At 41.1% G+C, this 24,974-nt stretch overlaps 1 protein-coding gene across 2 annotated transcripts in view; it reads left to right on the top strand.

Moving 5' to 3' along the window:
* The window catches only part of DCDC2 (doublecortin domain containing 2), a 136,890-nt gene that overhangs the window by 93,314 nt on the left and 18,602 nt on the right, over positions 1-24,974 (top strand). For both annotated transcript variants that reach the window (XM_075270941.1, XM_075270940.1), the window contains one exon: positions 20,974-21,074. In XM_075270941.1, the coding sequence (XP_075127042.1) occupies positions 20,974-21,074 (101 nt within the window). The remainder of the gene's footprint in view (positions 1-20,973; positions 21,075-24,974) is intronic.

The raw sequence follows: 24,974 nt of genomic DNA, 5'->3' as shown, positions 1-24,974 counted from the left end.
GCAGCAGCAAGGATCCCACTAATGATATGTGTTGAAATGGAGCATTGCATTTATTGCTAAAAACTGGTCCGTGTGCTATTGAATTTAACCATACTTATAGCATATAGTGGTTAGGATTTTGTGTGTAGGCTTTGTAAATATACTATAGACACTCTACAGACAAAAACCACCTAAAACCTAAAGATAAAATGCAGTCTTTGCTATATCTACTCAGACCCTTGCTGCCCATAGTAAATTGTGGTCTCCACAAATTGTGGCAGTCACGTGGTATATTTACCTGGCCACTTGCCCTGTATTTTCCTTGCTTCATTCTGCTCTTTGATGATGCTGAATAGTAGCAGGATGGGGCCTGTGCATGCAGAGGTACAGGCAACAGGATCTTCTGTACATCTACTGGACCTGTTCACTTACTGGTTGGTGCCTTTGTACAGGATTAAGCAGAGCAAAATCAAGGAAGTTGTAGATTGGGAAATTATGCGCATTCATGAAAATCAAGTGGTTGTACAAGAATAAAAAGAGCAGAGGAAAAGATTGCTTAAAAAAAATAAAAAATCTGTTTGCCTAATAATATCTTCCTTTAATCGGACTGTGTCTTAAAGGGAACCTGTCATGTTAAAAATCGGTGGTCATCATGTCTTAGAGAAGGAGTTGCAGTTTGATATACATATGTGTGGGAAAAGAATAAGTGCAATTAGTCATTTATTTATTTTAATCTCTTCTCATTCTGGGTTTGGGAGTTTAGTGGGCGGTCCCAGTCAGTAACTGACAGCCTTCCATCTGCATTCAGAAATACTTGTTAGTCACTGTTTAAGACTACCCAAGCCCAGAATGTATCCTCTGTACGTTTTCCCACAGGAAAACTGTTCACCTCATTTGCCTACAGTAAGAAATGGATTTTCAACATGGGGGAGTTCCCTTTAAGGAGGACCTATAACCAACTCCAGCTCTGTACAACCTTTAATAGGCTCCGCTCCATCGATTCCAGCATGGTTGGAATTTTTCTCTATCCTACCATACCTGAGCTGTCAGTTAGTTTAGATGATATAGTAATTAGGCTTTCTACTGTCAAGTGGGTGGTTTCGGGTGCTAGCAGACAAGTAGGTGAGGTCCTTTGGCATTTCCAATCAGAGGCAAAAGGTGTTAGAGCTCAGCAATGTTCCATCTTTTCTACTCTGGCTCATCCATACAAACGTAGAGAGCCTAACCAGGCACCAAAACTAACTGCACTGATTGCTAAATGCAAAGGATGTAAAGAACTGAAGTTGGTGAAAGTGGATATAACAAGGGGGTTCCCACATTTCCATCAGGTTTTTGTATCATTGATCACTATGCAGTGTAACAGATTAAATGCCTGTCTGGCCTTTGACTTCCCCTGGCAATTTGAGCTGTGCAAGAAGGACCCTTTACAAGCTCCAAACTGGAAAATGTCTCTGATAAGATAACCCCTTTAATCCCTTCCTGCCATTCATGGTAGTAATACAGAACATATCAACATGATGATAGTGGATAAATACTTGATCGTTTGTGGTCTGACCTCCACCAAACCTGAGAACGAGGGGGCCTTTGCTCCTGCTGTGTATTCTGACACACTGCTTAATGTAGGTATGTTTGGTAATGGATGGCGTCCCCATTCCGTTCAATGTGAGCTCCATAGATAGCTGAAGTACAGCACTTGGCTAGTGAATGGGTGCGCCATCTACTACCAGACATACCTAATTTCAGCCTGACTGGGCCGTAAGTCCTGCTTTTCTGTCAGTGGATAGTTCCAGCAATGGGGTGCATACTGGGATATTGACAGGGCGCTGAATTCAGCGAGCTGTTAGCCTTCTAGTACCACAAATCTCTGGGGACATGAAAGGTCCTCTTTTAATAATTTGACAGGGAAATGCAGGGATCTAATAGTAGTTCTGCAGCCCTCTTTAATGTATTCCAATTTCCATCAAATCTTTTTTTAATAGTGATTGTAATGTGACCCTGAATGTTCTGCCTATCACAAAGTCAGAATATATAGATTAGACCCATTACCTTTCTGGAAATCCCCTAAAACATTACTAGAATATTCCATGCAGTTTATGAGTCAGGCTACCTCTTCTCAGCATAGCTGTTCACAGAAAATATTGTTCTACTTGGTTTCCTGCAGATAACTAAATTAAAATCTGCTGCAACCATTTCATCGTGGAGCCTTTTCATCTGTGTTTGATGTAAGAAGGCAAGGAAAGGTTACAAGTGGCTGGAGGGAACTATGCATGTTGATGCTGGCGCATTCACTTTCTATCATGTGTCATCTTTTTCCGCAGTCACAACCAATTAAGTATATGAATCAGCTAGTGACCATAGACCCAAGGATTTCACTGGAGATTAGAGGACTGAAATGGGTTAAGTGGACAAACAAGGAAACGCCTGAAGAAATGATGTTGTGCTTGTAAAACTTTCTATATAACCAGCTCTTCGCCTGCCTTGTTGGCATGTACTAGTGCTAGGACGGTTATCTCATTCTTATATTTTCTGGGTCTTCATTACAGCTAAAATCACATTAGCCTTTGTGCTCCATAATGTATGCATTATTTATTACACAGTTGATCGGTTCTTTTATCTGTATAACTGTATATAAGTGATATTGGTAAAACATATGAAAGATTGCAATTCTGAACATTACACAGTCATCTGGAAAATACATAATATTCATTAATTCTTAGGTTATGTTATACATGCTCTCTGTACTTGTAAAGCACTTCATTTATATAATATTGTTGTGTTATGTGTGACTAGTAACATCTGTAAAGACTGTCATATGCATTATAGAATTGGTTGGCAAGATAACTGATGTCAGCCATATTTATTCTGTAATATTTTTTTTTTATCCAGCTTAAAAAAAAACAAACAAACAGTTTTTTACGGTTTATGAGTCTGGAGTGTTATCTCAAAAGAGGTTTACTGCGTGATTTTTATTTTCTTCTTTCGGGTACAGTAAATCATTGGCGCATCTTGGTATTGAAGCTGGCAGTGATTTCTTTTGTACAACCAATGAGTTATTCTATTTTTACTTTTTCTTTATGTACAGTATGGTGTACTAGTCACTAGGTTGTCAAGTTATTGACAATCCATGAGTAGCCATAAAAATGTATATGTCCTCCACAACAGCAGTAAACTCATTATAAACCTAATGACAGTACTTTGTAGCGGTAATTCAACATTTCTAAATATGTTATTCAGCTTTGGAGTCCAATTTTCATATAAATCGCTGTCTCATTCATAGGCAAATTAGGGTAAAGTTAGTTCAGTGGTTCTTTAAAAGGGGGGTCACAAATGATTAAAAAAAGTGAAATATAATCAGCAAAAAAATAAAAAAAAAATCGGTTCTCACCTCTCCATTCTCTGGACGATCCAGCACTGGTTCTCTGATGGTCCACCTGGTCTCTGTGCACATGACTGTCACAGCCAACAATTGCCATAGTGGGTCACATGCTATACTACTGGCATCATGGTCGCCATCACTGAGCCATAATACCAGTGATACAAAATGTGACTGCCAGTGCCCACATACAAAGAGAGTCCAAGAGGACTACTGGAGTGCCTACTCTGAATCGCTGGGGGAAAAGAACAGTGAATTATTAGCTTTCTTTTTATTTTATGCAATTTTAAGAAGTTTCTGCATTTTTTTCCCATAAATTGGATAACTCCTTTAAAGCTCAGCTCCAATGAAAATCTGAAGCATCCATTAACCTTAATATACCAGTTTCTCATATGTTTCAGGAGCTCAGGACACTAAAGACTACTTTCTGGCTATTCTAGCCTTACAAACAAATTTAATATATGAGTCGGCATACAGAATAAACATTTGTTACACTTGAGATGTACAACCCGTCTTTCCTTTATGTTACAGAAAAGCATAGAGGCAGCTAATGCAACTCTCCAATGCAAGGAGCACATTAAACCACTCTTCATATCTCGGCTATCTCAATTCATGTAAGACATGAATGGCATGAGCTTTCTGTAACTCCATTTGTTAATGAAAGAATTCTCAATGCATGAACCATTTTCTGCAATACAGAACTGTATTTCAGAAGTAGTGCTATAAGTTACCAGAGAATTATTAGGGTTAAGGGGATATCGTCACTCCATAGGGAGAGACCACCATTTAGGTGTGTAGTCTTATTAAGCCATTTTGCGCTCCACTGTGCAAAGGAAGATGGGAAGAATATTCAAATCTGTCCTCCATGATGTAATTAGGAAGACAGTGCCGCAGTCATGCAGCCCAATAGAGGGCTCTTCCTTTAACATCATGCCCGACCTTCCCAGAGGCCTTTGCTGCAATGATGTGGGATTTTACCAAGTACAGTCTCTCAGCCGAGGACAGCTGTTTCGATCTGTTTGGATCTCTTCAGCCTGGCACAGAGAAGACTGACTTGGCAGAGGTGAGAGGGTTTTAGACAGGGTTAAGGGGATATTGTCACTCCTTAGGGAGAGACCACCATTTAGGTGTGTGGAGTCTTATTAAGCCATTTTGTGCTCCACTGTGCAAGGGAACATGGGAAGAATATGCAAGTTTGTCTTCCATGATGTAATTAGGAAGACAGTGCCTCAGTCATGCAGCCCAATAGAGGGCGCTCCCTGAGGATATGCAAATCTGTCTTCCATGATGTAATTAGGAAGACAGTGCCTCAGTCATGCAGCCCAATAGAGGGCACTCTATAATTACATCATGGAAGACAGATTTGCATATCCTCAGTGAGCGCCCTCTATTGGGCTGCATGACTGAGGCACTGTCTTCCTAATTACATCATGGAAGACAGATTTGCATATTCTTCCCATGTTCAAGAGAATTACTAGGGTACCAATTTATGAAAAACAAGTCAGGACTCTTAGGGCTAGTTCACACGTAGATAATTGGTCCGGATTTTGATGCTGAATCCGTGTAAAAATCCGGGTCAAAAAAACGTCTCCCATTGAATTCAATGGGAGCCGAACATTTCCTGACCTATCTTGACGTGGATTCCGCAGTGGGAAACTGCCACGGTGTCCACATCAAGACAATCCCTCCAGACTAGGCCCATTCATTTGGGAGTGGAAAACCGTGAGTGTCGGAAGCCGCAACAGTCGTGGATGGCCACGGCAGGTGCATTTTGGTATGGATTCTGACGCGGCTTCCCACGTCAAAATCCAGACCAAATAACTACGTGTGAACTAGCCCTTAACCAGATATTCAGTTTCCTCCTAAACATAGAAAATATACATAAAATTATGAAACCAAATTCCATCAATTTCTTCATTCATTTCTTCTATTTTGATCATAATGATTCTCATACTACAATTACAACTGATAAACGTCTCAGCTGATCAGTTGGCACTGACAATTGGCTGTAGAAGAAGCTTACCGCACTGAGCTTTCTGCAATAGGAAACACATAATGGTATTTCCCACCCTATTGACTAAGCCGTCCCCGTCATTAAACTATCAGATGAATATCAGAAATGAGTTAACCCCTGTGTTTTCTGCAATAATTTTACAAGACTGTTTCAGAAGTATATAGCAAATCCTGCAGACTGACGTTTATACTTGATCTGTAAATTTACTCTTCCTTTAAATTTCTTTCAACGTCCTGTTGCAGATGCTACTATAATAAGCAATAATGCGCGTGCTGATAACTGATATCCCCACCCGTTGCATAAGGCAATCATCCTGTAGATGAAGACACTGGAGCAAATTAGTTAGCATTTTTTATTTCGAAGCATTAGTCATGACAGATGCCATTGACTTTATGGATTTTTATTAAACAGAGATAGTTATTTGTCTTCTTAATTTTTTAATTGAAATATACCTTCACTAATATCATCAGCATTTAGCTTTTCTATTTTTTTTTTCCGCTTTCCAGCAAATTATATTATCGACAGCAAATCATAAACTCGTGTGTCCTTCTCCATCCCTCACAGCAATCCATGGGATTTAATGAGGCAAAGATTTTTACATTTTATTTTTAATTTGATTTTGCATTTTTATGAGGCAGCCTCCGTGGTAAATCACATTAAAAATGTTTATGGTCACATTAACTTTCTTGCTTACATACAGAGCTTACAGTTAATAAATGACTCTGATTTCCATAAAATATTCAGAGCGGGCCATTATTACAATGATTTTTTTTTATCCCTACTGCTAAACTTCAATCAGTTCTAGATTTGAAATGCATTAAATGGCTGTGTGTAATGTTATAATTTGTGCAGCAATAAATTTTTTATAGTTGCCAATGGTTAGAGAGGAAGTTTGGGCAAAAGGTATTAATTGGCATGCTTAATTATTTAAAATATATTGATTTTGTACTAGTTTTGTGAATTTATAACTCATTTGCTGTTTAGTGCATGCCTGTAATTTTCTTGTTTATCAGAGTGTACAAAAGGATTTTGGTGATGTTACTGGGAAATAATGAGCTCTCCTGACAGTTTTCCTATTCCAGTTGTTTTCCACGTTAATCGGCTAAAAGCTTTATGAATAGAAATGCGGCTTTGCCATTTATCTCTTTCATTTATTGACGATGACTGGCTTTTTTTTTTTTGCCAAACTATTAAGAACCATTTTAATGTCTATTTTTGCATTACTGTCATGACATGAATTGTAAACAGCCACTTAGGCATTGGTGCCATCACATATATTAATATAAAATTAATGGTCTTGTTTTTTACATTAGTGGAAAAAAAAAAAAAAAAAAAAACATAGGGAAAACTAAAGTAAAATTCTCATTGTTTACATGCATCAAGACCATTTCAACATGCACAATGCCTATATAGTCACATATGTCTTCCAAAGACTACAATTAGAAAATGGATATTGACGGTTTGCCTTTTTGTGTATATATGTACTGATAAGTACTGTCGGTTATGCTATTCAATACAGTCAGAGCTGTGTGCTGATGACATATCCTAGCCAGACATAAGCCAAAAGGAATTCTTTTGGCCAGTTCCTGGCCATTTACATATACACCTACAATACAGTAATAGCATTGGGGTATTTTTATCAAGACTGGCATTTTGTACGCCAGTCTTTATAAAGGCCCCTCTGGTGCACCAGAATATAGATCAATTCCAATTAAGAACAAGTGTGGATTTCCATTATAAGGCTGCTTTTACATGGAGTAATGCTCCGCTCATTCTGACACGTAAACACGTGTCAGAGTGAGTGCTGTAAAACAGAATCCCATTGAATTCAAAGGGTGCCGTCTTACGCGCGCTACACATTGAAATCAATGGGTTAAAAAGCCTCCCATTGATTTCAATGTGTAGCTTGCATAAGACAGCACACATTGAAGTCAATGGGATTCTGTTTTACAGCGCTCACTCTGACACCAGTTTACGTGTCAGAATGAGCGGAGCGTTACTCCGTGTGAAAGCAGCCTAAGGCTGTATTCACACTGAGTAACGCTGGCGTTTTTTGTGCTTATTTTTGCACATAGCGCCGCGTTAACGACGCGTGTACGCCGCGTTAACGCCGCGCTATTTTGTGGTGGTGTTGCCCGGCGTTAACGCGGCGTATGCGCGGCGTTAACGCGGCGCTATGTGCAAAAATAAGCACAAAAAACGCCAGCGTTACTCAGTGTGAATACAGCCTAACTCACGCCAGGAAATGTGGTGAGCAAGACATAGAATGGGGGTTGTGGTGCTTATTTGGTGTGTGAAAGGGTCTTGCGCCAAATGTGCACCACAGTATCATCCCTGTATGCCAAAAAACTGGTGTAGAGTGATTTATAAATCTCCCCATTATGTAAATTTACCCAGAGTTATATTCACTTGAGTATCCCAAATCATAGTAGTGTTTCTCTCAACCAAGTTGCATCCAGTGTGGCATCCATTTTTTTCACAGACCCATTTCTTTCAATGGACAATCAAGCCATTGAAAACAGACTCAAGTTTGATCTGTGAAAAAGTACTGTCCTGTTTTTCACAGAACAACACACAGACATGAAACCCATTTGCATGAATGTGGTCTGACCTGTAAGGGGGCATTCACACGGAGTAACGCCGGGCGTGTATCACAGCCGTACACGCCGGCGTTACGGCAGACTGCCGAACACTTCCCATTCACTTCAATGGGAGCGCTCGTAAACGCCGCTGTTAAGAGTACTCCCATTGAAGTAATACACGCCCGGCGTTACTCCGTGTGAATGCCCCCTAACACTGGAAAACACGCCGTGGATATCTTAAATGTCATTAAGTGTTTCTTAAGCAGTTTTTTAATGCTGATTTCAAATCTGAAAACAGTTTTTCTCTATCAGGTCAAATTCTTAAGATATTTTCGAATAAATGTTTTTATTTTGCTTAAATAAGACTTCAAGCTTCTGACAGTATACAAAATTATATAATATATATATGTTCTCTCTCTCTCTCTCTCTCTCGCTATATACTAGCATCTGCCCGCGACTTCGTCTGCGTGTTGTTGGCAACGACACGCGTATATGCATGCAATTGTTGCTGGCGATGATCCGCTTGCACCTTTGTCTCAGCTGTGATACATGCGCATAATATGTAGCCTATGTTTCATTCCAGGTCACAATCTATGTATGTGGCAAATGTCAGCCAAATCCGCTCAGCCGTTTTGGCGTGATTAAGGACAAAACATTCAAACACACAAACTTTCACATTTATAATATTAGTAAGATATATACATATATGGGTTCTGCTACACAGCTTCCTTCAGGCGGATTCTGCCTGCAAGAACCAACGCAGTCAATGGGAGGCGGAAAATCCACGTAGAATTGCCAAAAACTGCGTGGTGAAACCACTAGCAGTTAATTTCAAGGTCCATACACTGTGCTGGAGGAAAAAAACATTTCCTAGTTTCTGAAGTGGATTTTTTCCTTGCCAAAAAACTCAGTGTGAATGGACCCTAAGAGCTTTATATATACATTCACCGGCCACTTTATTAGGTACACCATGCTAGTAACGGGTTGGACCCCCTTTTGCCTTCAGAACTGCCTCAATTCTTCGTGGCATAGATTCAACAAGGTGCTGGAAGCATTCCTCAGAGATTTTGATCCATATTGACATGATGGCATCACACAGTTGCCGCAGATTTGTCGGCTGCACATCCATGATGCGAATCTCCCGTTCCACCACATCCCAAAGATGCTCTATTGGATTGAGATCTGGTGACTGTGGAGGCCATTGGAGTACAGTGAACTCATTGTCATGTTCAAGAAACCAGTCTGAGATGATTCCAGCTTTATGACATGGCGCATTATCCTGCTGAAAGTAGCCATCAGATGTTGGGTACATTGTGGTCATAAAGGGATGGACATGGTCAGCAACAATACTCAGGTAGGCTTTGGCGTTGCAACGATGCTCAATTGGTACCAAGGGGCCCAAAGAGTGCCAAGAAAATATTCCCCACACCATGACACCACCACCACCAGCCTGAACCGTTGATACAAGGCAGGATGGATCCATGCTTTCATGTTGTTGACGCCAAATTCTGACCCTACCATCTGAATGTCGCAGCAGAAATCGAGACTCATCAGACCAGGCAACGTTTTTCCAATCTTCAATTGTCCAATTTCGATGAGCTTGTGCAAATTGTAGCCTCAGTTTCCTGTTCTTAGCTGAAAGGAGTGGCACCCGGTGTGGTCTTCTGCTGCTGTAGCCCATCTGCCTCAAAGTTCGACGTACTGTGCGTTCAGAGATGCTCTTCTGGCTACCTTGGTTGTAACGGGTGGCTATTTGAGTCACTGTTGCCTTTCTATCAGCTCGAACCAGTCTGGCCATTCTCCTCTGACCTCTGGCATCAACAACACATTTCTGCCCACAGAACTGCCGCTCACTGGATGTTTTTTCTTTTTCGGACCATTCTCTGTAAACCCTAGAGATGGTTGTGCGTGAAAATCCCAGTAGATCAGCAGTTTCTGAAATACTCAGACCAGCCCTTCTGGCACCAACAACCATGCCACGTTCAAAGGCACTCAAATCACCTTTCTTCCCCATACTGATGCTCGGTTTGTCTTGACCATGTCTACATGCCTAAATGCACTGAGTTGCCGCCATGTGATTGGCTGATTAGAAATTAAGTGTTAACGAGCAGTTGGACAGGTGTACCTAATAAAGTGGCCGGTGAGTGTAAGTCAGATTCCATTTGTAGCCACTCTTGGCTTTGGCTAAAAAAAAACACAACAAAATCTGTATTTAAAAAAACTGCGTTTCTGCAAGGTGGGGCCTTAACCTAAGACCCCACATTGCGGAAACACAGCTTTTTCTGTTGCAGATTTTGTTGCATTATTTTGAGCCAAAGCCAGCAGTGGCTACAAAAGGAATGAGAAATATCTAGGAAGTTCTTATACGTCTGTCTTCTTTTCAATCCTCTCCTTGCTTTGGCTCAAAAAACGGCAACAAGATCTACAACTTAAAAAAAGCTGTGTTTGCACAATGTGGGGACTTAGCCTTAAAGTTCTAGCAAATCCCATCCACACATTGCAGAAAAATACATGCAACGAAAATGCTGCAATTTCCAAAACCGTTGTGTTTTGGAAATTATACTTATAAAAGCGGTGGCGATTTCCCTATATGTATAGTTGAAGAAAGAAAGTCCGCAGAGGAAAACTCTTTGAAATGTCTGTGAAAAGCATTGTGGGAAAAAACGCAATGTGTTTCCACCGTTTTTTCGGTGTGGCCTGCTACTTTGGGCTTTAGCCTTGCAATTTCTAAAAATAGTATAAAGTAGAAAAAAAAAACTGTATTTCTTTCTGGAGAGTCAAGATACTTGATAAGAATGCAGTATCCTGAGCTGAGAAACCAAATAAATTACATTAAACAACAACAAAAAAAAAACTTTCCGCAGATATCTTGGTATACAATAATCGATCTTAGGCTGCCTTCACACGGAGTAACGCCGGCTGCCATTCACAGCCGTACACGCGAGCGCTGCGGAAGGCTCCCGAACACTTGCCGCCTTTACGAGCGCTCCCATTGAAGTGAATGGGAAGTGTTCGGGAGCCTTCCGCAGCGCTTGCGTGTACGGCTGTGAATGGCAGCCGGCGTTACTCCGTGTGAAGGCAGCCTAAGTTAATTTGAACATGCTGATTTCAAATATGCAAACCATTTTTCTGTAACACCCTCCATTCTTGAAATATCCACGATCTTGAATTTTATATTTCAATTAATTACTTCAAAACATAAGAAATGAAATTTTTGCACAAAAACTTGTATTTTAAAAGTTATTGCTACATGAATTTTAAATGTAAACATGAACATGGCTATAGGTGCTGAAATTATATATAACATATATAATTATATGTTTGAAGTCTAATATCTGTAAAATATGTGCAAAAATTCGTTAAAGGGATCCTATCATTTAAACACATTTTTTTCTCCCTACCATGTCGGAATAGCCTTAAGAAAGGCTATTCATCTCCTACCTTTAGAAGTTTGCTCTGGGCTGCCGTTTGCTTGAAATACCGGTTTTCGCCGGTGTGCAAATCAGTTCTCTCGCAGCACTGGGGGCGGGCCCCAGCACTCAAACATCATTGGGGACGCACTGGCGATGTCCCCAATGCTGCCAGAGAACTCTCCAGCGCCGCCTCCATCTTCATCAGGAACGTCATCTTCCTGAGTCTTCTTCCGGCGCAGGCTTTGAAACTTGCAGGCCTCAGGCAGAGCCATCTGCGCATACCCACAGGCCACAATAAAATGACCGCTTACTTACTATGCCTCAGTAGATTTTGAATAAATCTGTTTTTATTCTATGCTAATGAGCCTTCTCTGTGCACCCTGGAAGTCTCTTCGTGCACGGTCTCCTGTGTATACAGCACAGGCTGCTGCTGACTCCTCCCTGCTCTCATACATAGTACACAGCAGGGAGAGGAGGCTGCTGGGAACTTCCTGTGCACTGAGAAGCTAATTAGCATATGAATAAAGACGGACTTATTCAAACACTACTGACGCTAGGTTCACACCTGCGTTCATCTGTCCGTTCTGAGCTTTCTGTCTTCTGCATGCCAGAAGACGCAAAGCACAGACCGGGTCCGGCCGTGAGCGGCGGTGAGCGTTTTATGCTCTCTGCCGTGAAACCGGATTTTTTAATCCGGACACAGAGTACTGCATGTCCGACTCTGTGTCCGGATTATAAAACCCGGTTTCGCGGCGGAGAGCCTAAAACGCTCACCGCCGCTCACGGCCGGACATCTCTCTCACCCATTCAAATGAATGGGTGAGAGAGACTCCTGCAGGTTTCCGTCTCCTGCCTCTGTTTTAGGCAGGAAACGGAAACCTGAACTATGGAGTTCACAACGCAGATGTGAACGAGCCCTAGGGCAATCTACATACAGAAGGTATGCATGGATTATCCTTTCTAAAGGCTATGCAAAGATGTGATTAGTTAAAAATGACTTTTGCCAATGATAGAGCCCCTTTAATAAATAATTATAATGCAATTGTTAGGAAATTGCTTTGATGACAATTCCCCAGTAGCTGCTGGAAACCCTGGAGAAAGGGGCCACAGGAGACAATGAGCCCTTAGCTGAAGCCCCCCACTGTCCCTTCCTCTTGCCAGGCCCTATCCTATGTAATAGCATTGCGGTTCTTTCCGCAGCGCTTTTAAGAGAAAGTTCACAGAGTTTTCCTCTGCGGACTTTCTCTTAACATTATAACTACAGGAAAGCCGCCGGCGTTTCCATAGATATAATTGACATGTTGCGATTTGCAAAGCCGCAACGGCTTTGCACATCGCAGCGTGTCCATGCTGCGATCTTTTCCACAAAGTGGGGATGGGATTCGCATCCACTTTGCCTGCACTGTACAACACTGCGATTTTTCCTGTTGCGTCTCCACTGTGGGCAAATCGCGGCATTTCAGGTCCATGGGGCCCTGGCCTTAAACCACTTGTGTTGCTAAAGGGCTTGTTAGGGTGCATTCACACGGAGGAAAGTGGAGCGCAATCTGGCACGTATACACGTGCCGGCAGATTATGCGCTCAAAATGCTCCCATTAATTTCAATGGGAGTTATGAGCGTATACGCCGCGTTATTTTGCAGCCGCAAAATCACGGGCGCAAAATAACACGGCGTATACGCTCATAACTCCCATTGAAATTAATGGGAGCATTTTGAGTGCATAATCTGCCGACACGGACAGATTGCGCTCCACTTTCCTCCGTGTGAACGCACCCTTAGTTTGTAAAAGTGCAATTTACTGCTTGATAACACCCCAGCTGTCTATCTGAGATATGTAAAGACACTATTTGTAGCACTGGTGGTTCCATGCATTGTCTTTGTTATGTAAAATATTGAAAAATATACTCGAAAAGAATGTAGAAAAAATTGCATTGTGGCATTTTAAGTAAAAACATTCATTTATTCTGTCCTCCTAAAGATTTTGAGGCTGCGGTCCCGCATGGTGTAAACTCTGCGGTCTGCCCATGGAAACACAGCACAAAAAATGCGGCAATTTACGGTCACAGCAAAGTGTATTGGATTCTAGCGAATCTCTTCCCCACTTTGCGGGAAAATATGTGCAGCGGACACACTACAATTTCCAAAACCGTTACGTTGAAAAGCATTGCGGGAAAAAACGTGATGCCACGTTTTTTCTTATTTGGCTGTTAAAAATGTTGAAAAACTCAATAAAGCAGAGATTAAAAAAAAGTGCTAGATTACATTTTTATTTGATATGTAAATGAACCGTTCAGGTGTAGGGCCAAAAACAAAATTACTGATGTCCCACAGAGTTATTTGTAGCAACCACAAAAGAACATGGCACTCCAACAGCTTATTTGTATATGGAATAAAAGATGAATTTCTCAGCAACAAGATTGCACTGTGACACAATGTTCACCAACCAGCCATACAACAGTATACAGTGGTTTTAGTGGTTTGAGGCTAAGGCCTTACGTAGTGTCCAGCTGCAAAAATCACTGTGGGAAAAAATGCGGCAGCAACTCATCATGGTTTTTCCTGCAGCGCTTTGCGCAGGAAGTTCATAGCGCTTTCCTCTGCGGACTGTCTGCTTCAATTATACCCAATGGGAAACCGCTGGCGTTTCTGTAGGTATAATTGACGTTACGATTTCCAAAATCATGCGAGAAAAACTGTCATACGTTGCCGCCACGGTTTTTCCCACAGTGCTTTTTTACTGTGGCCCGCTATGGTCACAAAGCAAAGAATGTGATAGAATAACAAAGCCATAGCCATTTCTCACCTGATAGCGTGGTCTACATGTGACTGCAGAGGCCAGTGACTGACTGGTAATAGTCATGTGTGGGCTGTCACCACATCACCACTAAAGGACAGCTAGTATGACCAAAGAAGCAGCATTTTTATTAGTCATTTAATGGCGCTTTTTTATTTTGCATGTTTTTTGAGTAATGTTTGAAGCCCTATAACTAAGCCGATGGAAAATGCCATCAAAACAACAGCGTTGACCTCAAGAATGCTACAACGTGACTAACGGAAATGCTAACATTTGTTAAAAGCTTTTGACAAAAAAAAAATAAAATAAAAATACCAGAGTGTAAGAGTCCTAAGGTTTTATTGCAGTTGAGATATCAGTATTAGCTCAAGGTTTCATTTTAGATTTTCCTGACTTTCATTCCTGAGGAGAATGTTCTTCCAGATTTACAGTGTATAAAATGAAATCACATATTTTATAATTATGGTCTGTTGTCAAATAAAAGAGATATAGGAAAGATGTGAGACGGAGCTGCCGTGGACCAGTCGTGACATTTCTCCAGCTGCAGATGGTTCTATTCAGAGACTGCGTTCTCCTCCCTTTTATATCAAGGACTACAAACAATCGCTATGTTCTCTGAAATTCAGATAAAGATGATGTAATGCCGGGTTGTATGGCTTTTATTTCATTTTATTTATTTATTTCTTAACCACAATGGTTTTCCAACTTTATTGTATGTAGTTACCTCAGCTACAAAGGCGTATGCATAGATTATCCAGGATGCCAAAGGACTGGCACGTGTTTAGATTACAAAAAGGAGACAGTCTCAGATATATTGCTGTGTAACATTTAGCTCAAGGCCCTGTACCATTTGAAAAAGAACAAAAGCCTCATGATTTTCTTTCTATGTCTTTTTTCATAGGAAAGAGAATGGCATGATTTTCTTTCTATGTCTTTTTTCATAGGAAAGAGAATGGCAGAATCTCTCACTGGCCGTGTTACAAATGGTGCTGATAGTTAGGGCCGATTTAAAATAAAAAATACACAATTGTTTTCCTGAGATTCAGCAAGACCCGTTTTTACCATATGTTGTGGCGTTATTCGTGATAAATGGTACTGTCATTGTTAGTGTAAGACATGTTTACATGCATATGCATGCGTGTGCTGAGCAAGGAAATAATTAAGGCCGTTTAGTCTAAGCATGCCTTCATTTTTTATTCATATGGGCCTTTTTGGTCTTGTCAGATGTTAAATTTTCCTCTGCTTGAAAGAGTTCAATCTTTTAGGACTCATCCATCTGTTGGAAGTCGATATCATTTAACAGGTACCTCATTCAGAGCTTGCAAGTTATTCAGAAAAGTAGCAATAAAAGGAATCTTTCAATTAAATTTTTTTATTTTATAAAATAATGACTTTAATTTGCAGCAAATTCTGAATCTTATGAATTGATTCTCCTATCTCCAATACCAAATGGTATACCCTAACAGGTGTACGTTAGGTTCACACCTGCTTTCGGGTTTCCGTTCTTTGGGCCTGCTTGGGGACCCAAAAAACAGAAACCCAATCTGCTTAAAAATCGGTTACCCCATAGACTATAATGGGTCCGCCAGGTTTCTGCCCAATAAGTGTGGAGAAAAAAAGTCCTGCTTGCAGGACTTTTCTGTTCACATTCCTCAAGCGGAATGGGCAACAGAATTCCCGAACAGAATCCGGGACACAGGTCACAAATAGTGATTGTGAACAACAAAAGGGTTTTGTTTCTGTGAGATAAAAAAAGAAAAATATTTGTCTTCCCAAAAGGCTAAAATAATCCCATTTTCAGTATACAGAGGGTAAGTTCACACTGGGTTTTTTGGTCAGGATTTTGAGGCCGTATCCACCTCAAAATCCTGACCAAAAAGATGGCTCCCACTGAAATCAAACAAACCGGCTCCCGGAAAAAGAAGCCAGATTCTCATTCTTTCCGGAGGATTCGCCTCACGACATCCCCTGAAGACACTACCTCCTGACTAGGCCCATTCATTTGGACCTAATCCGGAGCGAAGTGCGTGACTGGATGCCGGTGCACTGCATCAGCATCCAGTCGCAGCTAACCGTATTTTGGACCGGAACCTAAGGCGGCCTCCACCTCAGGTTCCGGTCCCAAAAACCCTGTGTGAACTTACCCTTACCTTGCAGATCACTTACTGCTTTGGGTCCCTGTTCACACTTTTGCCTGATCAGGTGTTGTTGAGGGACGCCTCACACAAGTTGAATAGCCAGTCATGATGTCAGTGTGGTTGCCACGTAAATGCAGGGCCCAATATTTGACAAGCCCATTCACAACTTTTAAATTGCAGAAGAGTGTGACTAGGAAGGGGGCAGTGAAATAAGATTGGGGAGTTCTAGAGGTAAAGGTATTACAAAGTAGTACAACTACCAAATGTAATTTAGGAAGATCATAGAGAATTGCAATAGCATTGCAGCCACCACACATGACATGTCAGTGTCAACTGTCTATTCACATGCACCTAAAACCTGCTGGCCAGTGGTCAGATACGACCTGCAATACCATTTCTTTGTGACCTCAACCATCTGGTTATTATACAGATTTGTTTCTAACTGGTGGTTGCTCTCATTTATTTTCCATGTCAGAAAGAAGAAGAGTGCTATATACATTGGGAGCAGCACCGGCTAAGTAGGTGTACTTTCTAGGAAGGATTAGATGAGGTTGAGAGCAGTTATCTTTATAAAAGTTTATGAGAGTATTGAAACACTGGGCCATTTCAGTAAACTTGTAGCTTGAATGGTGGAGAATGAGATCCCCATTCTCCCCACAAGTGGGAATCTTGGAAGTAGAGCTCACATCTAGCAGACATTTATGCATATATTTTAGGTTTGCCATAACTGTCCCCGATGGTAATAGCCTTTAATTTTTATTGCCACCTTTGGGATTGGTTCAGTGTGACAGCATGGTCCTCAGACCAGAAAAAGTTGTGGATCCCTGTATTTTACATCTAGTATATTTATTAGAAGCCTTAGGCTGCCTCACACGGAGTAACGCTGGGCTTGTAAAAATCCTCATTCACAGCCATACACGTGAGCACAGCGGACGGCTCCCGAACACTTCCCATTCACTTCAATGGGAGCGCTCATAACTCCGGCTTTACGAGCACTCCCATTGAAGTGAATGGGAAGTGTTCGGGAGTCTTCCGCAGCGCTCGCGTGTACGGCTGTGAATGAGGATTTTTACAAGCCCGGTGTTACTCCGTGTGAAGGCAGCCTTAAAGTAAAAAAAAAAAAAAATGGTTTACAATTGCAATATTTTAACTTTTTCAGGCAATCAGCAAACCCTGGCGGGCGGGCTAAAGTAAATATAGGACTTAATATACTCAACAACTTGGGTCCTCTGTTCCCTCTTTGGGTCTCCTGAGCCTTTCTTTTTTTTTCTCTTTTTTTTTGTGTAGATTGTGAGCCCCATATTAGAATCACAATGTACATTTTTTTTCCCTGTATGTCCTTGTAGAATGGAAGGAAATCCACACAAACACGGGAAGAACATACAAACTCCTTGCAGATGTACAGGACTCCTGCGCTGCAAGGCTTCAGTGCTAACCACTGATCCACTGTGCTGTCCCACTGTCCTGAGCCTTTCTGCGACCACACTAGCTATACAGGTAGTGAAGTGGTTCACAGGACCACTGTAGTCAATCACTGAGTACCAGTGTCGGGTACCGTTGATGTTACTGCTAATACTTAACCAGAACATGTTATTGACTGATCTGCTACATGACCAACCCAGGGTTTGCTGACATGCAATGGACCAAGGGACTCAAAGCCAGAACAGAGGACCAAGCCTAGGTGAGTATTGTTTCTTTTTTATTTCAGCCCCCCAGAATTCCAATTTGCCTGGAAAAATTCTTTGATGTTATTTTTAATCTATTTCCTCTAGCTAGAAGCTGCTGGAACCGTCACATCTTTCCCTGATGGCAGCAAGGCCTCCAGACTAAGAATAATCTTCTTAGCCACACTTTAGCTAATAGAAGAGGTCCTCTCCTCTCTTTTGACCTATTGAGAAGGGTAGTCTAGGTTGGACAACCTATTTTATGCAACTTTAACACTGCATAAAGCAAATGTTAACATTCTTGAACAACACATTTGCAGTATAGTAGCATTCAATGCAATGGATAGTCATATGATATTTACGACTAGTGCAACCAGTTCAAAATCAGCATTGAACGGCAGAAAAGACATGTCCATCAAGTTTAACCATGGAATAGAAAAGGACATAGAGATCTCCAACCTTTGTTTCTAACCTGTGCACCATGTCTGAGTATAGCAGGGGGTGCAGGGTTTTATTATGTCTAGTGTCTTGATATTTTACTAAAGCAAAAGTCCAGTACTACAGAAGTATGTTTATGATTGAGATGACAAGCTTAAAGGGGTTGTCCACTTTCAAACAAATTCAGAGACCGATGCTATTTTTTGTTTCAATGAAAAGTTCTACAATTTTTGCAATACACTTTCTGTATCCATATCTCACGGTTTTCTGGATCACTGCTTGCTGTCATTTATTCTGCTTACTTCCAGTGGATAAAAATCAGTCCATGGTCATGTGATGTACAGTCCATAGTCATAGTAACAAGCTGTGCACCTGTGTGTCCATCACATGACCATGGACTGATTTTTATCTACTGGAAGTAAGCAGAATAAATGACAGCAAGCAGTGATCTAGAAAACCATGAGAAATTTGATACAAAAAGTATATTGGAAAATTGGATAACTTTTCATTGTACAGACAATAATAATTGTTTCTCCAGATTGGTCTGAAAATGGACAATCCTTTTAAGACCCCATGCACACGAATGAGTGTGCGTCTGATGTGGGGTTGAGTTTATAGCGGAGAGCATTCTGTTATGTATTCACATCTATGGGGGTTTCTGATTCACTATGTTCCAGTGACACAGGGCATAATAAGACCTGCTCTATAATCATCCATATCATCAGAATGGAATAAATGCTAAGGCACCATGTGAATGCATAACAGAATGCACTAGGATGGCACTCATATGTATTGGTTTGCTGCATCTCCTCTACTAAGCAGCTGTGCAGGTATCTCCTCTACATATAAATTATAATCTTATTAAACAAGAGTGTAGAGAATAAACCAAAGGATATTGTAAAGTAACTGTAGACAAAAAAAATAAATAAAAAACACACAAAAAAAACAAGTCTCCATCCTTATGTAGCTAGGTTTTAACCCACACCAGAAAGATCCATTATCTCTGTGTATGCCTCTACTGGTATTTTAGTATCATAATCAGCTAGTGACCCACATGCCAGGAGAATGATAGTTATATGTACCATAAAGCACATAGAGCCAGCAGAAGTTTATCTATATCCTATTCTAATCCTAATAATATTATAAATGTGAAAGTTTGTGTGTTTGTATGTTTGGTACTCAAGCACGCTAAAACGGCTGAACGATTTTGAATGAAATTTGTCACATAGACAGTTTGTAACCTCGATTACATAGGCTACTTTTTATCCCGGTAAATGACATGGCGTTTTCATATTAAACTGCTCTTGCAGCGGCTTATCTCAGGTTCTGATAAAGTCAGGTCTGTTATCTCTGTATGTAAATACTCAGCTAACCCTCACACCTTTTGCATATTATCTGATCTGCTCCAGGCAGTGCTGACACACTGGATGGAAAAACCCCTTTAATCCAAATTGGCACATTGCCAATTTTAAACATGCCAGGAAAAAATCTAATTGAATGTAAAATTATAAAACAATTAAAGCTATGAAGGTAGCCAGAAGTCAACAGAGTTCTCCTTAAGCGGAGCTGAGGGAGATCATCAACACCAACAACACACTCATTATATGGCTTCACAAAGAGCTACTGAGATGCTGGAACAATCATGGGCACAGTGCGAGGAATGAGTTCAGTGGCAGGCCAGCTTGACAGCTGCCAAAACGCTGGAGCAGGTGGATCATCAACACCAACAACACACTCATTATATGGTGTCCCAGCGAGCTGCTGAGATGCTTGAATAATCACTGGTACAGAACGAGGAGTGAGTTCAGCGACAGGCCAACTTCACAGCTGCTGAATTGCTGGAGCAGGCGGATCATCAACAACAACACGCTTATATGGCATCCCAGCAAGCTGCTGAGATGCCAGAACAATCACAGGCATGGTGTGAGGAACAAGTTCAGAGGCAGGCCAGCTTGAAAGCTGCCGAAATCCTGAAGAATGCGGATCATTGATGACAACACGCCGGAACCATCACGGCACAGCGTGAGGAATGAGTTCAGCGGCAGGCCAGCTTGACAGCTGCAGAAACATCGGAGCAGTTGGATCATCAATGCCCACAAAACGCTCATTATATGGCTTCCCAGTGAGCTGCTGAGATGCCGGAAAAATCACAGGCACGGCGCGAGGAACAAATTCAGCAGCAGGACAGCTTAAGAGCTGCCGAAACGCCGGAGCAGGCAAACCATCGACGGCAGCAATTTAATGGCAGATCATTAACACCAACAACACGCAGATCAAGTCATGGGCAGAGGCTAGTGTATATATAATATATATATATATATATATATATATATATATATATATATATATATGTATATATATATCAATCCTGGAATTGATGCATGTTCAGGTAGAAGCTCTATAGTTGCAATGTTTACTGAGACTAGTGAAATCCAGTTCACTGTACTGTTCTTGCACATACAATGTTATTTTGCTGAATACTCTGTCCAACAGCTGTAGTTGTTTTATTCTACCACAGAGGGCCAGAATCGAGCCATATTTCACTGAAATCATATTTTCTCTTGCTTTTTTGTGCAGATGATGGCATTTTCAAAGCTGGTGAAGACAGATCAGAAATGTGGGGGGCATCAGAAGTTCAGGAAGATGAAAACACTAAAGTGGAGGTTCCGGTTGATCAGGTAATTTGCCTTACAGCTTTTAAGCCATCAAATGGTAATGAGAAAAAGAAAAATAATACAAATTGTTCGCCCGCTCAACACCAGCAGCTGAGGCTGGGAAGCTATAAAGGACTCATTTTAAAGCTCATATTCCAGCAGCTAATTAAAGTGGAAATGCAGACGAGAGCTTTTAATTTGAAGCATTCTAAGTCTTTTCGGACTGTTTTTTTAAGAGTTATGGATTGGGAAATGTTACTGTTTTTAAGGCATGATTTACATAATGTTGACCTTGCCTAAGGTAACCTTTTATAAATCTCGCCTTTAAGAGAGACTGCTGTGGCTTCAAAGTAGGTCTCTAGATTTGGCAAGATTACATTTCAGCTGATCTTTATAGCTGCGGTACACGCTTTATAGCTTTCTTAAATACCTCCTGAATGTATAATTATGCATGCTGTACTAATTGGACCAGAGAATGCTTTGAAGTCACCTTTTTTTACATTCACCCTTGCATTACACGACACATGGATTTTTCAATCATTCCTCATGGATTTTGTAGTAAACAGAATATTTGAACAGCATGTACCTAAAATACACATAGATGGATGGGAAAAATAAGGCAAACACCCCTATTTATACATAGTCATGTTAAACTCTTCGTGACACACTTGACATCACAAGTAAAAACCCCTTTTTCTCATAACTTATATTGCAGTTGATAAACTAATCTGATTGGCTGTTCTAAACATTTGTTTATTTGTTTTAGGGAAAATGATATGTCAGAACTGACAGTCTCCAAAAGAGGAATGATTGCAGGTGCATGCTTGGTAGGGTTTCCTTTGGTTTGAGTTGCTGAATTGATGGGTGTATTTAAGTCTATTGCTTCCATGATCACATTTCCATATGCAAAAACCTGCCAGCAGAAGCAGCTTTAGTCAAAAGTCAAAGCTTGACTATGTTTTGGCTACTGCACCACCACCATGGATATCATCTTTGTGCAGTGTGCATGAGTTCATTGATACAGGAGTCCTTAAACTTGCATTCAACACTGCAGTAATTTTAGAAACAATAGTTTTGGAGAAGGGGGAGGTTGGCTACAGTTCTATTGAGTGCTCTTATGTCTTTTGCGTAAAAACTTTGACTTTTGACCACAGCTACTTCTGCCTGCAGATATTTTAACGTTCTTTGAATACTTACATGTGATGATGTAACCAGTAGACCTTGACACATCTACAACTCAGAAACCTAACTCGCAGATACCCCGTCATTTGCACACCAACAATCAGTCCCCTGTCAGATCTGAATATCGTGCTCCTATAACAGATTTTTAGAACAGCACAAATAATAAAATGTATCAACTGCTGTATAAGCTGCTTGACTGAGAATAAAGCAGATATTACCAGTGATGGCAGGTGTGCCAGCTACAGTTTAACTTAAATATGTAAAAATAGAGGTGTGCACATTATTCAAGCTCTATAGATAGACATTATATAATATAGGTACATAAATATGTATATATTGTATGTGCCCAGTTTCAGTAAGCTAATATATAGTTGAAACACACTACACTGTGACATTTTGGTGTGATAAGGCAAAGTCCTGATTTGGACCAATTTACAGATTGCAATTATATTGGGGAAATATACTATAGATGTTAGCAGAGGCTATTGCAAGGTTCATGTATTTCATGTGCATGAATGAAAGACTAATATTAATAGCAGAGTTTTGTTTACAACATCATCTATTCATAGTCATTTGTTCTGGACAATGTGATAGAGTAAACCACCTCTATTATATCTATATAGAAAATGCCAGCATTTCCGGAGCTAGAATTGATATGCTGTGAGTTACAAAAATGCAAGCGTTTTTTAAATCGCAGCATTTCCGGTACAGATTTTTTTCTGCAATGTGTTGATGGAATTAGCCAGAATCCAATCCACTTTGCGCGTAATGTAAAATGCAGCATTTTTTTTTCTTGCTATGGCCAAAAAGGCTGCACCTTGGCAATGTGGCGCCCTTGCCTAAAGGGGTTTTCCAGGATTTATATATTGATGACCCATCCTGTCTGATGATCTATGCAAGGGCTACTGCATCTTTGAGCAGCTGATCTGCACGGGTATTGTAAACTCACTGATCAGATGATGATCTACACTCACCGGCCACTTTATTAGGTACACCTGTCCAACTGCTCGTTAACAAAAAGAAAAAAACATCCAGTGAGCGGCAGTTCTGTGGGCGGAAATGCGTTGTTGATGCCAGAGGTCAGAGGAGAATGGCCAGACTGGTTCGAGCTGATAGAAAGGCAACAGTGACTCAAATAGCCACCCGTTACAACCAAGGTAGCCAGAAGAGCATCTCTGAACGCACAGTACGTCGAACTTTGAGGCAGATGGGCTACAGCAGCAGAAGACCACACCGGGTGCCACTCCTTTCAGCTAAGAACAGGAAACTGAGGGTACAATTTGCACAAGCTCATCGAAATTGGACAATTGAAGATTGGAAAAACGTTGCCTGGTCTGATGAGTCTCGATTTCTGCTGCGACATTCGGATGGTAGGGTCAGAATTTGGCGTCAACAACATGAAAGCATGGATCCATCCTGCCTTGTATCAACGGTTCAGGCTGGTGGTGGTGGTGTCATGGTGTGGAGAATATTTTCTTGGCACTCTTTGGGCCCCTTGGTACCAATTGAGCATCGTTGCAACGCCAAATCCTACCTGAGTATTGTTGCTGACCATGTCCATCCCTTTATGACCACAATGTACCCAACATCTGATGGCTACTTTCAGCAGGATAATGCGCCATGTCATAAAGCTGGAATCATCTCAGACTGGTTTCTTGAACATGACAATGAGTTCACTGTACTCCAATGGCCTCCACAGTCACCAGATCTCAATCCAATAGAGCATCTTTGGGATGTGGTGGAACGGGAGATTCGCATCATGGATGTGCAGCCGACAAATCTGCGGCAACTGTGTGATGCCATCATGTCAATATGGACCAAAATCTCTGAGGAATGCTTCCAGCACCTTGTTGAATCTATGCCACGAAGAATTGAGGCAGTTCTGAAGGCAAAAGGGGGTCCAACCCGTTACTAGCATGGTGTACCTAATAAAGTTGCCGGTGAGTGTATATCAAGGATAGGTTCACTATATTGAACTCCAGGAAAACCCCTTTAAATAAATGGAGCAATCATAAAAAATGTAACATATCTGAATTTGTAACCAATAAATGTAACGTTATTTATACTGTTTTAGAACCCCCATAAAACTACAACTCTTCCCCCAAAATCCAAGCCTTAATACATCCTCATTAACATAACATTTAACAAGTTTTGGTTTGCGTAATGCAAGGAGGCACAGATCTTTAACAGATGAAAGACATAATACATTTTCCTCAGTAATTCTGATATTTGTTAGCCACTTCATGATATACTGTCAAAAATATTCTTAAATCTTCTGAGCCCAGCAGCTTTTTTTCCTCTATCAGGAAGTTTCTGCCAGGATTCCTTAGCACTCTATGTTTAAAGAGGACCTTTTATCATCTGGGGCACATGCGGTTTTATATACCGCTAGAAAGCCGACAGTGTGCTGAATTCAGTGCACTATCGGCTTTGACGTTCTGTGCCCCCAGTGAAGAGCTATTGGTGCTAGTACCGTAGCTTTTCACTGTCAGAAGGGCATTTCTGACAGTCAGTCAGGAACACCCTTCCTCACAGCAGCGCCTATAGCACTGTACTGTGAGTGCTCACCGCTCATTGTCATCACTGGGCGCTAAGCAACGCCCTCTCTCACAGTACAGAGCTATAGACGCTGCTGTGAGGAAGGGCGTTCCTGACTGACTGTCAGAAACGCCCTTTTGACAGTGAAGAGCTACGGTACCTGCACCGATAGCTCTTCACGGGGGACACAGAACGGGAAAGCCG

The sequence above is a fragment of the Leptodactylus fuscus genome, chromosome 4 (assembly GCF_031893055.1).
Source record: "Leptodactylus fuscus isolate aLepFus1 chromosome 4, aLepFus1.hap2, whole genome shotgun sequence".
Taxonomy (NCBI): Eukaryota; Metazoa; Chordata; class Amphibia; order Anura; family Leptodactylidae; genus Leptodactylus; species Leptodactylus fuscus.
This window is presented reverse-complemented; position numbering and strand designations above follow the sequence as displayed.